This window comes from Cebus imitator, unplaced genomic scaffold (assembly GCF_001604975.1).
Source record: "Cebus imitator isolate Cc_AM_T3 unplaced genomic scaffold, Cebus_imitator-1.0 Scaffold35, whole genome shotgun sequence".
Classification (NCBI taxonomy): domain Eukaryota; kingdom Metazoa; phylum Chordata; class Mammalia; order Primates; family Cebidae; genus Cebus; species Cebus imitator.
Genome location: NW_016107350.1, coordinates 8,007,068 through 8,025,595, shown reverse-complemented (window position 1 = coordinate 8,025,595; position 18,528 = coordinate 8,007,068). Strand labels below are relative to the sequence as shown.

The window sequence follows — 18,528 nt, the reverse complement described above, 5'->3', positions numbered from 1 at the left end:
CCAGCATCAACGTCTAGACTGAGTTCCAGACCCTTAAATCTGGCTGCATACTGGCCATATCCACTTGGATTCCCCAGAAACTCCACAAAAAGAAATCGTTCAAAAGGAACCTATGACCTTTCTCTCTCTTACCCCTCTTCTAAGATACAGTGTTTTAGCAACTGATGGCCCATCTGCCAAGCAGCCTCTGTGAATAACACCTGAGGGCCTCTTGCTCCTTCTCCCCCATCCATTCACCCTGCCTCCATCCAGTTGATCACCATATCTTGTGATTCATCTCTTTTAATTCTACCAGCTTCCCAGCAGTCTTAATGCAGCCCTAATCACTGGCCTGGGTTATTGTAACATTTCCCACTTTTTCATCTTCACTCTCCTTGATGATTCCAAGCTACCAAATGTCTCTCTTTAGTATTAAGTTGATCAGCCACATTCAGGGATCCTTCTGAGGCTCCCTGAGCATTCGGTTTGGTCTCCTTCCCAAGCTCCGCCCACAGGATCCTTTTCTTTACTGCTATGCCTTAACAAACAGCTTTTGTTCTCGCAACACCAGATTTCATACGATTTCTTTAAAAATGACAGGACTTCATACTTTACTAGGTCTAGGCATTTGCCTCTCTCGGGGCCCCATCCTAATTCCTGCTCTTCCTTGAAATTCTTCTCCCCCATAGACTTTGCTGGTCCTAAGTGTAATTAACCTCCCCCGTTAGCTCTCACATACATTTCTCTCCTGGCACTTTTAGGCTATAATTGCTTATTTCCCTGGCTGTCTCCTCTTCCTCAGGTGGAAAGTAGGGGATTGTTATATTCCAGTCTATTCCAGGGCTCCACAAACCTTTTCTGTAAAGGGCTAGATAGTAAATCTTTCAGGCTGTGCTAGCCTTTCATTCACTGTCACAACTTCTCATCAACAGCACATAAATAAACGGATGTGGCTGCATCCCAGCACAACTTTATCCAAGGGCACCAAAGTTTAAATCCGCTACAATTTCCACATGTCATGAAATGAAATTTTTTAAATGTATTCAACCATTAAAAAATGTCAAAGCCATTCTTAGATCCCGGGCTGTACGAAAACAGGCGGTGGGCTGGATTCGGCCCTTGGGCTGCAATTTACCAAGCCTTGTTCTATTTCTATCTCTGTCCTGTACTCCCGGCTCAGCACACGGTAAAGACGCAATGAATGTTGGCTCAACAGATGACAAATGCAGCTTTGGCTAGACTGCCCCAATTGAAAGAGACAACGGAAAATGTCACACTATCTCCTATGGAGGAGACGAAAGTTGACAATAACAGATTTGGTCTGCTGCTCTGCAATGAGGTTAAGGTTTCTCCAGAGGAACTTGAATCGTCCAAAGTCAAATAAGAGCAAAGGGTTAGGTTGGGGTGTATTCCCCGCTTGAGGAGATCTTAAAGGGTTAATTAGCCTGGAGAGACCATTCCATGCACAGCAGTGAGGGGCAAGTAGCAAAAACAAGTTCCCTTCTATGCTATTTCCCAGGATTTTAAAGGCAATGGTATCACTCATAATCAACCATGATAATAATCTTTAGAGACATCGGTAAACATCAGTATGATTAAGGCATAGAAAAACCCATAATTTGTACCTCCAGAGAACAGAAAAAATAATGGCCTACTTCTCAAAGCATGTAAAGGGTAAGCTTTGTTTCTCCTCTGACTATTTCACTTTACAAAGGGCTGCTCTGCTCAGCCTTCCAGGGGCTTTCCCAGTATGTGCGCAAAGCATGAAGGATCCGAGGCAGGGACTCCTGTTGGAGAATGTGCTGCTGCTGGTGTTTCAGGCTCATCACGTTGAATCAGATTCTTTCTAAATGAAGCCAAGGCACTTCCTGGGGCGCGAAGCATGCTAAGACAGTCTGAAGTCAGGAAATAATGATCTGTGCTTGTAAAGGAATTCTACTCAATTTAAGAAATGATTCCTAATGAGCTAGGAGAACATGAAAACCCGCCACAGTCCTGTCTGCGTGAGTAACCAACACCCAGCACGGCCAATCTCACGGCCCAGGGCTCCTCCACTTGGGATGAAATTGGAAGGAAAATCCACAGGGGTTTGAGCAAGAGGAGAATGTTCCTGTCCTTCCTGCAGGAGCAGTTTCGCAAAGGTTTTCTTAGTAGTCAAATGGTGGTACGAGGGGAAGATGCAGTTCCCAGGTCAAATTATAAAACAGGAAATGGAAGCATTTCCTGCACCTGCTGCAGAGGTGGCTGATATACATCTTCTGTCTGGAGGGAAAATTGTAGTGATGAGACGATTTCAAAAGGAAATACTAGGCTAATCAACTCTCCTGGTTATTAAGCTAAATAGTGTTTAAGGTGAGCTTTATTCTTCACGTGCCACATGATTTATGCAGACATATCCACATTAATACTTCCCATGAAACTCAAAATGAGATAGACACAGCAACCCCACCTCCTACAACCTGCCTGCCTCCTTACCCAAAGTGTCAGCCTCAGCAGGTAAGCAGCCTTCGGCAACCCTACTCCATGCCTGAATGCTGGCCTGTCAACCTCCAAAGCTTGGCTATCCTCAGTGACCACAGGAGCTCAGATTCCAGGCGTGGTAGTGGTGGTGGTGATTGAGTGATAATTGAGTGGGTGGATCTGTGCTCCAAATGTCTTGTGATGAAAGTCTTTTGATCGAAAGCGATGACACTTTTGAATGGGGTACAGCTGCTCTGTTTGCACAGCTCTGAGATACACGGGGGTATTGGTGGCTGGCAGCTGTGGTCTCCACTTTCCGTAGAGAAAGTATCTTCACTGTGCAAGTGGCCCAGAATCAGATCATGCTGAATTCTGGTGGTCTTGGCTCTCCACAGGGAGAGCAGGAAAGAGCTTAGTCTACTCAGACATCCCCCAAACCACAAGGGCCCTGAAGACTTTAGGGAACATTCTGATTGTTCTCTTGGTAGTTTTACATTCTTCACTTGAAACTATTTGATACATTTTATATTTATTCATAAATATTTTACAGCTTAAGAAACTGCTACCTATCTACAATGATCCAAAGGCTACACATTTTGCAAGCCTTACTGACAGTTACTCTTTCAAGCACACGCATCTATGGGTGATGAACCTGTGGGCCAATGAAAGGCTTACAATTTGCCAAGCCTGATTCACCATATCACCATATTTTATGATATGGCTCTCCTGCAGTCTTCACCAAATTCATTTTTTTCCTGCTGTAAATTATGGCATATTTAAACTTCCAACTTCTAATTTCTTTCTCTTTAATTTCGGTAAGTATGTTTTTAACCTAAAATAATTTAAGAAATCACTGTCAACTCCTGAATCATGCTGAGAGATACCAGAGGGCACGAAACATTTTTTTTAAAAAAGAGATAGTCTAAAAGTCATGTATATTTTGTTTGGAATGGATTAGAATTTTTTTTAGCAGTAGATTTATTTTCTTAATTATGTTTTCCTTATGCTAGTTGGTTGGTATTCACACAAAGCAAACTACAAGGAGGATGAAGATGATCTAGGAGCATCATTTTAGGAGGAAACAATCCTAGTATTAAATAGACAAGTGGCCATCTTGCATATGGGAAACTCATTTGTGATCACAGAGTTTAATTATCCTGAATTTCATTTTCAAAATTCTTTATTCTTACATCACAGAGTTAGTAACTGTATATTTTAAGTTTCATGTCAATAAAATGTTAGATTATATAATACTTCTAGCTGCTCTACCTGGAAAAAAAGTGCTAAAGTGAAGCATTATCAAAGCAAGAGAAAAATATTACCCTTACTTTAAAAAATGTAAATATATGTCCAATATAGTCAATCTAAGACCATCAATTACCAATAATATATGGTATTTATTATTCTGAAGTTCTATAATAAAATGTGAACTATTCCCAACTGGTAACTCTAAGTAGTTTTCTTGTTTGAACCAAAGCAGCTCTAACCAGAGATATTATCAAATAGGGCATATAGATTTTCAAAAAGACTATAATAACAACTGTAAGAATTTACATAGGTGAGGAACAGTGGCTCATGCCTGTAATCCCAGCACTTTGGGAGGCTGAGGCAGGAGGATCGCTTGAGGTCAGGAGTTCAAGACCAGGCTGGCCAACATGGTGAAACCTCATCTCTAATAAAAATATAAAAATTAGCCGGGCATGGTAGTGTGTGCCTGTAATCCCAGGTACTCAGGAGGCTGAGGAAGGAGAATCTCTTGAATCCAGGAGATGAAGGTTACAGTGAGCCATGGTCATACCACAGCCCTCCAGCCTGGGTGACAGAGGAAGAAGATTCTGGGTCAAGAAAAAAAAAAAAAAACAGTTTACATAGATTTAAAGAAAAACTATTTCATTTCAAAGTATAGGAAAATAAAGTTTGTTGGAGAGCATGAAATTTCAGTAGAAGGAGCATTTTTATTTAGTATTAACTATAATTGGTATAAGAAGAAGATACTTTGATCTGATTCTCATTCTGGTATGTCTCAGGTTATTTTTTAAAATTCCCTGATCTCTGTAGCTTTCTAAAGAAGGACAATATAAACAATTACATTGTACTTTAATTCACTATTTCAAAAGAGCCCCAAGAGAAATATTTTTGATTCCTCATGGGTATGTATCAGGGATCAATCAGGGATCAGAGTGTGTGTGTGTGTGTGTGTGTGTGTGTCTATATCTCCTCCATTGTGCATGCTAGTGCTTTGAGAAATAAAATAATATGAACACTAGGCAATAACAGGATCAGTACTTCAGCCACAGAGAGGACTATTTTTCTTTAAGCAATTTCAGGGAGCATTTACTACACTAAAAAGAGACTGACTGAGAAAAAAATCCCCTCAGCATTAAAAGTATCATAGATTTTTTTTTTTTTTAAAGTGACCCAACGACTCCTAAAGTATGCTAGAGAGCGTAGGGTTTTTGAGAGGCAATGATCTCTGATCCTGATCAGTTCTTAGGGTTTACGGATTAGAACTCATCTATGTCCCTGCATATCTCACCGCTGGGATCCCAAAAGACATCAGGCAGGATGTGCTGCACACTGGCATGACCTAGTGGAGCCATTTCTATTTTTTTTTTTTTTAAGATGAAATTGTCCCACAAACTCAAGTAGCTATGGAATTAATTTTAAGAAAACTACTAAAATGATGCAAAACCACTGATTAAAATGTCAAACAAGTAATGATATCCATAGTTGGCATGGTATGAGGAAACAGGACCTCACCTCATATATATTAGGGGCGTACAAATTGATAATGCCTTTTGAGGTGGCAATATAAAAGGACTTATCAAGATTTAACATATGATGATTACTTAACCCAGACTTCCCACTTCTCAGAATTGTGCTAACAGAAATATTCATGTAAACCAATGTCCTTTACAGCGTGGCCCCTAATGGCAAAAATTGGTAACAACCTAAAAATTCATCAGTAGAAAAAAGGTTAAATACATTGTTGTACATCTGTTATAACAGGCAAAGATCTCTAGATTATATCATTGAGTAATAAAAGACTATTTTCTCAACACCGTGTACCGTATGATCTCATAAATAAAACGCAGAAGTATCCATATACCTATACCCATGTAAACCTAATGAAAAAATATGGAAGATAAACATCAAAATGCAAAGAGGGGACATTTCTGCAAAGGAAGTAACAGGGAAGAATTGGGAGTGTGAGTTAACTGGTCTTTTTTTAACTTTATAGATTTCACAGTTGTAAACACAAATTGTACTTGTGTGTGCATATTACGGGGACAATTAGGAAAAATTTTAAAAGACCAAAAGCAATCCACATTTTTAAGTGTTGTAAACATAACTAGTTTCTTACCATAGTATTTGAGGGAAGATCGAAACATTTCCAGACTTGGATTTGCCATTAACTTACAGTGTTGATTAGACCTGGTACAAGCACTACTATCTCTATTTTTCAAATATCACTGATGATTACAGAGTTTTGGTTTGCTGCTTCTATTAAGAATAACTTGAACTCACCTCATCTGGTCCTATCAGATGCTAAAATGACTTGGAGACTGCCCTCACTTTATAGATGCAAGTTAATAAAATCAACCCTGTCATCACATGGCCTTCTTCTGGTCCCTCAAACTTTTACTCATTAATAAACACATTCTTCTTGTGAAGCTAGCTTCCCTTGAATCAAAGGGTCAATGGATATGATGGTCTTCTATTTTTTTCTCAATGTGCCCAGGGTGGAGTGAAGAAGCAAATCCTCTGCCCAAGGCTTCTGTCGGGCAGGTGCGCTTCATTTCTGGGTTTGCTCATCTTCCTTTGTCCACTGTGGAAGTCTCTTTTAGCAGGGAGCCAACAGGAGCTTCCTTGGCTGTTACTTCTCTCTAAATTACTGCCACTGGCTACAACATCTTAGTGACTTAAATCCTTTCTATTAGTTTTCCTGGTGTACAATCATGCCATCTGTTTAAACATGTAGAAGTGCTCCCCAAATACAATCTCTTCACATTCCAATTTCCTTAAAACAGATGTGAATTTTATAATAAAAACAGACTGAAAATTAAATTCACACTGGATCCAGAGAAGTATTCTTAAAAAGTCCAGTAACAAAAAGAGTCATTTGTCAAACATGTCTCTCCTTTATCACCGTCTAACTCTTGGCACACTTTAACACCCTTCTCTTAATTCTCAAACTCATTTTCACTTTATTCATCTCTCTTGGAAAAGAATTCCTTATCATTTAGCCAATGCAACCCATTTATACAAAGGGAAACCTGTTATTCAAGCTCTTACATACTTACCATTCCGCTATCTAGAATCTGTGTCTAATATTGTAGTCACTAGCCCCATGCGGTTATTTAAATTAAATTGAAAATTAACTTCTCATTCTCACTAGCCACACTTCAAGTGCTCAATAGCCAAATTTAGTTAGTGTCAAGGAACTGGATGCCACAGACACAGAATATTTTCGTCCTTATAGAAAGTTACTTTGAACAGTCCTGATTTAGATATTTCAACTGTAATAGTGGCTAGACCCTTGAGAGAACTCAAAACATTAATAGCAAGAAAAAAACTGATTCTGGGGAAATAAGAAAATGTATTCATTATGAATGAATGCAACAAACAAATGTACCATGCCTAGGAATAAGTAAATAAATCTCCCCAAGTAAATAAACATTCTCCAAATCATAACTTCTATTTAACAATCCAACTCTTCCTAAGCATTATATAGACTGGCTGGATGATAACATTTTTGCATTCTGGAAAAATCTTCTATGGATTTTCAGAATTATTTTTTCACATAGTATTTATGAAGCTGCCAATCTGTTTTTTCTACTTAGGTAGAATCAAGTTTGGAAAGCTTGGACAAACAGGGAAGAGGGATGTCGCCAATTATATTAATAACCCTTTGAATGGGAAGCCAATCTCACATCTTCCAATGGCAAGAAGGGGGCCAGCTCTCTACTTGCTGAGCGATTTGTTCATCTGTTCATCAGCTTGGCTATCACTTCCCCAGGAAACCAGCCTGAAACCTTCCCCTCCCTACGCGCAGCGGCACAGAGTTCATCGCTCCTGGGGTGGTCCAACTATCCCTTCCTGTGCAGCCTTCCACAAGTGTGCACATCCTACTGTATTCTAACCACTTACTTACCTGTCTGTCCTCCCCATGAGCTCCTTGGGGGAAGAAAAGTGGTTGACTTTTATTTGTATTCCCAGAGCCTAACACTGTTCAACACATAGACAGTTCTCAAGAAATATTTATTAAACTGAGCTGAGGAAATGGGACTCAGAGTTGTAAACCTGCTTTTCGCACTAACTCTGCCTCTAAGTCTTCCAGTCAGGAGTATTTAAGGTACAGTCAATGTAATCTTTGTTACTGTCTGCATTTAATTTGCAGACATTTGAATTAACTTGAAATATTAGCAGGAGTGCTTACTGGCTGCAATCCAATTGGCTATTGGTAGCCTATGACTATTTTGCTTTCTTTACTATAATAGTTTCTTAATTTCTTGGGGAAAAAATTAAGATATTCTCTGGGCCAGAACAGACTAATTAGTGAAATTGCCAAGTAAAATAAACAATGTTCAATCTGAATTGTTTAATATTTTTCAAAATATGCAAATAGATCACAGAATGATAAAAATAGGATTTGATGAGCTAAAACAAACACAATGAAAAATACTGTCAATATTTAAGACTCAGATAAAATTCTCACTCTCCAAAGTGTCTCCAGAAAAATGGCAACTGTTTTTGTTTCTAAGAAATTTGACTTTATAAAATGGGTAAATGCTCAAATTTCAAAAGAGAAGTTTGAAATTGTCATATATTACTGAAAGATTATTTGTTCATGTGTCTGTGCTATTGAAAACAGAATTGTAATAATCTTGATTAAAATACTAACATTAGCAATCAAAATTTAAGATATAATAACTCAGCACTAAATGCAAATTGTGACATTTAAAAAAACATCATTTCCTAACCAGGAAATGCATGGTTTTTTTTTTTTTTTTTTTGAGTGTTTATATTTTTTTTTTTTTTTTTTTTTTTTTTTTTTTTTTTTTGAGTGTTTATATTGATGGCAAGAAAGTCAACTGGACTTTTTCCCTTCCAGGTTGCACTGGGAGCTAACTGGCTCTTTTATTTTGCATCTCCCCTTTTAATATCAATGGAACACCTCATTTTATAACATTCATGCTGAAAGAGAGAATAAACACTATCTCTATATCTTTGAATGTGTTAAGGGATTCAAACTGTGGATCAATTTTGTGATTCTTCTTTACTTAGAGCAATGCCCTACGGATTATATTTGAATAAAGATTTAGAATCTCCAAATGCTTTCATATGCATTATCACATTTCATGCAAATTGTTCATATACATGATTAGCTCAATTATTCAGGCAACATCTATTCAGTTATATATTATTCAAAACATTTCACTCTTTTATTTTTTTCTTTCTGGCCTGAAATTTTATCATTTTCTTTCCTATTAGACTTATACTAGTGAGAAAGGAGGAAAGAAAAGAGTAAAAAAAAAAAATCAAACAAAATTAAAAAAAATAAAAATAAAATAAAATGGTGATTGTGTTTTAAACATTTATAAAGTTCTTTCAGGAAAAAATGTCTGAAGATATTAAAATTGCTAGTCAAATTGAAGCTCTAGTAAGTAGAGATATTAAATTTAAGTGATCTCAAAGTTATTCAGTTTCCAACTTAATCAAATATACTTAATCTACAACTGCTAATTAATAACATAATTGTTTTATAATCATTATTTCCTTTATTTAGACTTGCATGGTTGGCATGATCCTTTGCATTTTTACAGGTGAGAGAACAGAAGTATGGAGATATGAAGGTGACCTGCCCAAGCAGAGGCCAGGATTAGATACCAAGTCTCTTGATCCCAAGCTTAGCATCCATTCACTGAAGCCGGCGGTCCTCAAGCTTCAGCATGCATTAGGACCTCAGAGGGATGGTAAAACCAAGAAGGCTGGGCCCCATCCCTGAAGTTTCTAATTCAGTGGGTCTGGGTGGAGCCTGTGCATTTCTACCTCATCAGAGCAGGAAAATGTTCCCAATGACTTGGAGCCCCTCTACAGCCACCCACACCGCTCTACCCCTCGACAGCTGGTCACCATTGCGACGCCTGTGCACCTCACACATTCCACCTAAAGCCTGCATGATTGGCTTCCATTTTCTCCCAGTACTAGGGAAACAACAGATGGGTCAAATGAAACACAGAAGTAACCTTTTTGTAGAGATTTTTTTAGCTAAAGTGTTTGATACTTTTTCTCTTCTCAGCCACTGAATTTATTAAGTAAAATAAAGAGACACAGGCCAGCAAGGAAAACTGTCCCCAGGTCCGTAACCTTCCAAGGGGCCCTTTCTGCCCTCAGAGAATCTGCATAAGCATCATGATGAAAGACATCCAGGTGTCTGTCCTCTCCCCAAACGCACAATACAGTACTGCCATTTGCACTGGGCCAGTGCTTCCCCAGCTTTGTAAAGGGCAACTGGTTTGCTCTTATTCCTTAGAAATAAATGACTCTCCTTATATCACTCACTCCAAATAATTTCAACTATTCCTCCTTTCTTTTTGTTGCACAACATCTCACTTTAAATGAGCATTATCCTGTTAATTTTTTTTTTCAAACTACATGGGAATATAGATGCTGTGCTTTCCTAGCAAAGCAGCCCAATTGTGACCCGCAGGCAATCCATTAACTGGAGGACTGAGATAACTCAAACCACAACATTCTCTATTAGATCCAAATGGTGAAAACGTCATTGCTGAAAGAAATGGATTACTGACAGCGTGTTAACGTTGAAGGTCATGGTCTTACCTATGCACACTAGATCCATAAAACCATACATTCCATAGCAGATCTGAAAAAGGATGTCCTTCCTCTGCCACACTGCATAGGGGCTGAAGGCTGACCAGAGGAGCCAAGTCACACTGGCTATTAAGAACAGGGATCCTAGGATTACAGCAATCATCTGAACTTTCTCAACCAGTGTTATAGAAATGCTCTGCCACTAAAAGAAAAACAGAGGCATGTAAGAAAGGTGCTGTGTAGAATTAGAAAAGAAAAAAAAAAAAAACATTTTCGATCCTGTGTTTCTTTTCATAATGTTAGACCCTTTGAAACCTGAGCGGCCCCCAAATGAATTTTTTCATTTCATCCAGGCTATAAAAAATAGACAAGCAGATAAAGGTGAATGATTTGCCTTCACTTCATTATTTTCAGCAATTTACCATTCTGTAAGTTTAATCTAGTTGGATTCCAGATAATAGTACTGAGTGTGAATAGCTAAGGAATATTTAATACCTGGAAATCACATTATTATCTTTCATGCATGCATGAAATTAAATACACTCTGACCATTTGGTGAGGACTTCTCTATCTGGTAATTCAGTTTGCTCTTAATACATTTGGCTACTGCAAAAAGAGGGAATTGTCTCTTGTTTTTGTAGGAAAAAAATGTAAAAAGCAAATAAGTTATACAAGAACATCAGTGAAAAAGTCATTTAAGATAACATGCTAGAATAATCATAAGGGAGGTATAAAGCTGTACATTATCTGCTATTAGTACATTCTGTATACTCAGATATTACTAACTTTTTATTATCTAACTGGTAATCCACAAAGCACTTTTGTCAAGATTTAGAATTTGTACCTACATGAAGTATCTTTGAAGCTCACAAACATTTCAGCACGTACTCTTCAGTGGGACAAATAATTTTGTGCCCTAAGTATCAATATTCAAAAGAGTTTACAGTACAAATGACCAAAAATCCTTCAAGGCTGCTACTGACTGGAGAGAATTAATTAGACATGTTCTCACTTTTGCATAATTGAAACAGAAATGAAACCAGAATTGTTATTAAGGTTTGCCAGTAAACCATGAAATTCAAACCAACCTGCCTAATCTCATTCTGTATGGAAGAGCTCTGGTTATTGCAACATATGGCTCATCAGAAGAATTCTTAACTAGTTTTGTAAATCTTTTAGAAAACAGGGGTAAGCAATCAGTGTCCATAGGATGAATCTGAAATTTCATCAAACTCTTTACTTACCTTCAGTCTGAACTTAAGCGTTTCTGAATAGCAAGTTTATCACATTGACCCTCTCTCCCTCATTGTATATTTCTCTGTCACGCTCTCCCTCTCATACATACACCGTAAGTAAATAACTTTCATGTAACATTTTAAGTATGTATTTGACCTTCCATATTCATGATACTATTAAATTCTACATTTGTTAAAGATTAAATATCAATGTACATTTGAAATATTTAATTCTCTAAAGTCATTTACCTTATTTTTCTCTAAAAAAACAGAAGCAAACCACAAAGTTTGGTGAAATCCTGTGAGAAAGAGACTTCTATTCACTTTAATGTAAAGATGAAGTCAGTGAGAAATGGTTTGTGCTTTTACAATTCTGAATGAATAATAATTAAACAAGTTCATAAGTGGGAGTTGAACAATGGGAACTCATGGACACAGGGAGGGGAACATCATACATTGGGGCCTGTCAGGGGTGGGGAGGACAAGGGGAGAGAGAGCATTAGGACAAATACCTAATGCATGTGGGGCTTAAAACCTAGATGACAGGTTGATGGGTGCCGCAAACCACCATGGCACATGTATACCTATGTAACAAACCTGCATGTTGGGCACCTGTATCCCAGAACTTAAAGTAAAATAAAATAAAATAAAAATAATTAAGCTAGTTGATATTATGTTGCCATTACAAATGAATCAACATTGTATTCCAAGATGTATCTGAAGTTGTTTTATTCCTTGTTCCCTGACATAATTTTAAGTACATTTATTCCAGACTGCCAGGACTTTGTATTTTTAATCATTTCAAATTTGGTGTCACCAAACAGACGTCAAGTGTCAGTATCTCTTGTACTTGTTCAGTTTTGATGCTCATTAAAACTTGTTTTGAATGCAACATGGTGAGAAACGAAGAAAACAGCTATCATCCGTCCTAAATGTGTGCTACTATGTCTATAAACATTACCTTACCCTTTAGCAATTTATTAATCACAGCAGATAGATGAAAACAAAGCATACTTTTAAGTCCATGAGGCAAAGATGTTCAGTTGTGTGTGTGTATGTGCATGTGTTTGATTTTTACGTGGTGGGCTGCATGTTCAAAATGGGTATGCCTGAATTGGAGGAGTCGTAGGTAATCAAAGGAGAGTAAGGAGGATTCACCAGAAAGAGACTTTACTGATACTTGTTTTCTGTTTGCCAATAATTCTATGATGAAATCTTAGGGGAGTTAAATTTGAATAGATCAAAACTGCATAATGAATTATATTTGGCTTCAATTAGACCTACAAATTAATTGATCCAAGACTACTTATATGATAATTCAACATGGTGGCTGTAGACCATCACGTAGTGTGTTAGGCCCTACTGAATGCTTGGATTTGGGAGGATGGAAGTGATCGTTGGATGCATTGGCTGACGTGTTTCCTTGGATCCAGGAAATCAAGTGGCCATACACTCACCTTGAGGTGCTGGGCTCTTCCTTTTCTTTACAGCATGCTTCTGACATACGAGGTGTGGCTGCTCCTAGGTGAGGAGGATGAATGAAGGGAGAGGCTCACCAGAAGCAAGAAACATGGACACTTCACACTCCTTTTGGTGACAGCGAATTTACATTTGTGTACAGTTCAAATGCTTGGCAGTTTGGAAGGAGTGTGTTTAAGACTATATCCAGGAGCAAGGGAAAAAAAAGCAATCCCAGATTATAGTATGCTGGGAAGCTTAACTATTCACTATCATCATAGAAATTATTTTTGTTATAAATATAAGGAGTAATTTGGGATTTTTGAAGATTATTTTTTAAAAAAGGATAAATTGTATAAAATTTATAATGAGCTCCCTGAAATTTTGGGGGGTTTTCTATCACTCTGCTAATAATGAAAATATGTAAATGTATTTAAAAGTAAACAGATGTTCCTCAAATACTGATGAACCTTAAAATTAACATCATTTTTGAATAGTTAATGAGGACACATCATTACTGAAACCAAAATTACTAAATTCAATTATAAACACAGGAATTTTCCTTTGAAGACTGCTGTTATCTTGGTAATTTCTTCCTTTGCCCACTATGTATGGTGCTTTCTTATATCTACCATTATGTGCAAAAAAGAGGGCTGCTCTCATTCTTCCACTAGAAGAAAGAATTTTGCCATCAACCAGCAGAAACATTCACCCAGTGTCCTTGCCCTTGGAGGGAGGGCATCGCCTAATGGGCTCAGCCTGAAGGAGTCGTGTTAATGGGCCATTTGCTTCGATGATAAAAGTAGAAAATAAGTCTCATGAGACTTCTCTCTCTACCCCAATGTTACATCCAAAAGTTTTGGAAATAATCCAAAGGCCAGGATTTAAGTGCATGAGACTATTTTCAAAACTTCTGAACAAAATATTTCAATAGATAAACACACTGTCTCCTCTAAAGAGATACAGAAGAGTGTGGGTGTTTGTGTGTATGTGTGTGTGTGTCCACGTGTATGTGTATGTGTTCATACATGCATGTGTGTTTCATTTGTGTGTGTCCATGTGTACGTGTGTGTTCATATGTGCATGCGTGTTTGTTTCCTATTACTAGGAAAGTAATATAACAATATCCAGATTGGCTCTAAATAGTTGCTATTGTTTTCTTTCTTTCTTTCCGTAATAGTTGAATATGTGTGACTCTTTCATATTCCTGAAAAGCTGTTTACTTCTACAGAACAATTTCATCTACTGTTTCTGGCAAAAGTGGGACCACTTGGCACCTCTTTTGAAAGTTCACCCTCATTTAGTGCACTAGAAGAAATAATTTAATAAAATTTACTAAATTTTATAATTTAGTAACAATAGCTTATATTTATATAGGACTGATACATGCTAGGCATTTTTCTAAGACATTATATAAGTATTAAGTCATTTAATTCCTACAACTCCTCTATGAGGGAATTACTATTATTATCCCCATTTTACAGATAAGTAAATTGAGGCAGAGAAGCTGAACAACTTGCTCAAGGTTCACATCTAGTCAGGACTGGAGCTGACATACAACCCCAGGTAGTTTGGCTTCTAGGTTCATGCTTTTACCACTTATACTAGACCATGTAATAGTTCCACTGAGAGTTTTTATAACAATTAATGGCATACACATCACCTTTGCAGTGCCATGACAATTCTCCTGATGAAACTTCCCAGTCTGTCTTTTCTAGGCTACTGAAAGAGCTTTCTAGCTGAACTTGAAGCTGTGAGTCATTCCTGCTCCTTGGAGTTAATTCCCCGGGGTTCACTCCTAATGAATGGGGAGCTGCCCCTCTAAGCTTCAGCAAAGAGGGCTAAATGTTTGGTTCAGCACATATCTTCAGAGTCTGGCAGAGGGATAAAGAATGAATGGAGGACGATTAAGAGGAAGAGAGGAAAGGAACAGAGAAGGAAGGAAGGGAGGAAGGAAGGAAAGGAAAGGAAAGGAAAGAAAGGAAAGGAAAGGAAAGGAAAGGAAAGGAAAGGAAAGGAAAGGAAAGGAGGGAGGGATACCCCTCCATTCGGCTTCATATGACTTGTTTTTATTCTCCTAAATGTACTGTTTACTTTACACTCTTTCCTCAGCATGCAACGTCTCTCTCCTGTTTTCTCACCTGATCCATCTGGCCATACCTGGCAATAATGCCACCTCTTCTAAAAAGCGGTCATCTCCTGCCCTTCCTTTCCTAAACAGGATCCCTCTAGCTGGGCCTCCACTCTCCACTATTTATACTTGTGGGGAGAGATGGCTTCTTTCCTTCACACTTGAATCCCAGATAGCCACGTCCATCCTGTGTCCCTGGACTGCAGGTTTCCTGGTGGCGGAAGCTGAGTCTCATGCCCACTCCTGTGCACCACACAGTTGAGTACACTCAGGAAATGCTGGAAATATACAGAATTCTGTCTTTAGTTTCAACCACCAATCCGATTGCCAGGTTCGCAGCCAGACAGCTGCATCCATTCCATGAGTGCCTACGGGATACAGAACCACTCTGGCCAAGCCACCGGTTAGTCAAGAAGTGAGAACTCAGATCTGTCTCCAAAGCCTCAGTTCTTTCTAAAATGCCCTTCTCTCTGCCTACTTTCTCTGCTCTCACCCCTTCATTCTCTGCTTAAACTGACACATCCTGCATCTGAAAGGAAAAACAACATGGGCTCAATCAGACCTATTTAAAAGGTGGCTATGGGAATGAAGAAAAGTCAACACTCCAAAAGCAGTCCAAAAAAGTTCCAAAATCTGGCTCATAGTTTTCTTTTTTTTTTTTTTGTTTTGTTTTGTTTTGTTAGACAGAGTTTTGCTCTTGTTGCCCAGCTGGAATGCAGTGGTGCCATCTTGGCTCACTGCAACCTCTGCCTCCCAGGTTCAAGGGATTCTCCTGCCTCAGCCTCCTGTGTAGCTGGGTCTACAGGCACGTACCACCACACCCGGCTAATTTTTGTATTTTGTATTTTTCGTAGAGACAGGGTTTCACCATATTAATCAGGTTGGTCTTGAACTCCTGACCTCGTGATCCTCATAGCTTTCTAAATGGCGTCTCCAAATATTTCTTGAATCTGAAAGCTGCAGTTTGGTAAATTATTAACATGAAGAAGACAAGCTCAAGGAGTTATATCTCTTTAATTGTAATGAAATTTTGGGAGAAATTAACTCACATTGGACGTTATGTAATATTCCTTTCACATGTAGCTGTTTAGAGATGTACCAATAAGGTCCACTAGTCCTACAAAGATTCTGAAAATATACATGGCCCAGAACTGGGTATCTTTGTGTGGGAGGTTCCGTGTTAGTGGCATATTCTCCATGAGAAGTTAGATAAGCACTCCAATAATTAGCACAGATTGCTGTGAAACTAGGCAGATACTGTATTCTTATCAATGAAGTATGACTAATTAATGGAGGTTTATTACTGCCTTCAGAGAATAAAGGAGGGAAGAAAAAGCTGTGAATTTTCTTTAAGGAAATGACAGGGTACTCAAAGTCTCTTCCTGTACAAATCCATTCCAGCCGGTAAGCTAAGCACTTGAGAAAGACATACAGTCCATCAGGTCTCTAAAAAGCTATTTAGATGAAAGTGGACTTGTCTTTCTGTTGTCTGAAAGAGTTAATAAACCTTCTCAATTTAGGAACCAATTTCCTCTCTAAAAATAACACATGCTCAGCAGGAACTAGGCTGAACTCGGAGGGAGAGAAGATCTCTTCAGGGGCCTTAAATCATTCAGTCTCAGGTACTGTTTCATCTTTGTTTTTACAAGGCAGGCCAGAATGAATCATAAGTTAATACATTTGTAGTATGATGATTTATACTGTGTGCCATGACAGGTGGGATTACTCACCAGTGTCACAGGAGAGAACACCTGCTCTTAAGAGGTATCCTCTTCAGAAAATGAATTTAGCTAAAACTTACATTTAGTCATCTTTAGATGGTGTGCAAATTGCATCACTAAAGTTGAGATTTGAAATGCTGGCAGAAAACATCTCAATGTGTAATCAAGTTGACATGTAGATACAAAATTCAGTTAATTATATGCCCATTCTTTGTAGAGCTGTATTTATAGGCTGCATATTAAAAGTGATTTTCATGATTTGGTAGGAGTCTTTTCTGCTAGAAAAGCATTTTTCACAAACTTACCAGAGCTGAGCTAAAGATTAGACAAAAGGAATTTGCTTTGCCTGAGAAAGAGGAAATCTAAACAACCTAGAGAAAATCATTAGAAAACACAGAACCATTTCTCTGGAAAAACTGTTAAAAAATAATTAAATGAAAGAAGAATATAATAACTGATCCTAAAGATGGAAGGAGCAGTAAGGAGATATTATAAGTAAGTTTATGCCCATTAATTCCATAGCATAAAGGAAATAGGTAAGTAAGTTCCTTGGAAAACTTAATTACCAAAACTGACTCAAGAAGAAATGGAATGTATAAATAATTGTACATGAAAACTGAAGTTGTCATCAAAAGCCTTCCACAAACGAGATAACAAACACCTCCAGGGCCAGTTTCACTAGACGCTATCAGACATTTAAAGACAAAACGGAATCAATCTTACATATTCTCTGTCAGAAATCAGAAGAGGACAAAACATTTTCCAACTCATTTTACAAGGCCAACACAACCCTGATACCAAAACCTGACAAGAACGTTACAAGAAAAGACAAATTTCAGGCTAATATTCTTTATGAGAATGGACGAGAAAAAAATTCTCTACTAGACATTAGCAAACTGAATCCAGCAACACATAAAAACAACAGTGCAGCATGAGTGAGTCAGGTTCATCCTAGAAACAGGAAGTCAATATAACATCCAAATAGCAATCAATGCAACAGATCATATTAGAAATAAAAATATTCTCTCAATAGATGTGGTAAAATCATTTGTTTTACCCCCATTCATGATGAAAACTAGGAAGAGAAAGAAAACTTCTTAGCCTGAAAAGGGCATCTACAAAACACTTACAGATAGGATCATACCTAATTGTGCAGGGTGGCTCAGGGGGTGGGGGGGAAGCTATCTTTTCTCTGATCAGAAACTATGCAAAGATTTTCACCCTTATTACTTCTATCCAATATGACACTGGATGTCCTACTCAATACAATAAGCCAAATATAAAAAGAGAAATGTATAAAGATTATGAAGGGAAAAACTATAAAACTATCTATCTGTGTAGAAACCCTAGGGAATTTACAAGAAAACCTAATAGAATTAGGAAATTAATTTAGCAAAGCCTCAAAATACACGATAACAGGCCAGGTGTGGTGGCTCACACCTGTAATCCCAGCACTTTGGGAAGGCAGAGGCAGGTGGATCACCTGATGTCAGGAGTTCAAGACCAACCTGGCCAACATGGTGAAACCCCCTCTCTACTAAAAATACAAAAATTAGCCCGGTGTGGTGGTGAGTGCCTGAAATCCCAGCTACTTGGGAAGCGGAGGCAGGAGAATCACTTGAATCCAGGAGGCAGAGGTTGCAGTGAGCCAAGATCTCACCATGGCACTCCAGCCTGAGAGACAGAGGGAGACTTCATCTCAAAAAAA

The 18,528-nt window shown here is 38.1% G+C and overlaps 1 protein-coding gene across 1 annotated transcript in view; it reads right to left on the bottom strand.

Moving 5' to 3' along the window:
* Positions 1-18,528, bottom strand: part of MARCHF11 (membrane associated ring-CH-type finger 11) — a 118,289-nt gene that overhangs the window by 13,502 nt on the left and 86,259 nt on the right. Inside the window, exon 3 of the mRNA XM_017524663.2 lies at positions 10,285-10,477. Coding sequence (XP_017380152.1) covers positions 10,285-10,477 — 193 coding nt within the window. The remainder of the gene's footprint in view (positions 1-10,284; positions 10,478-18,528) is intronic.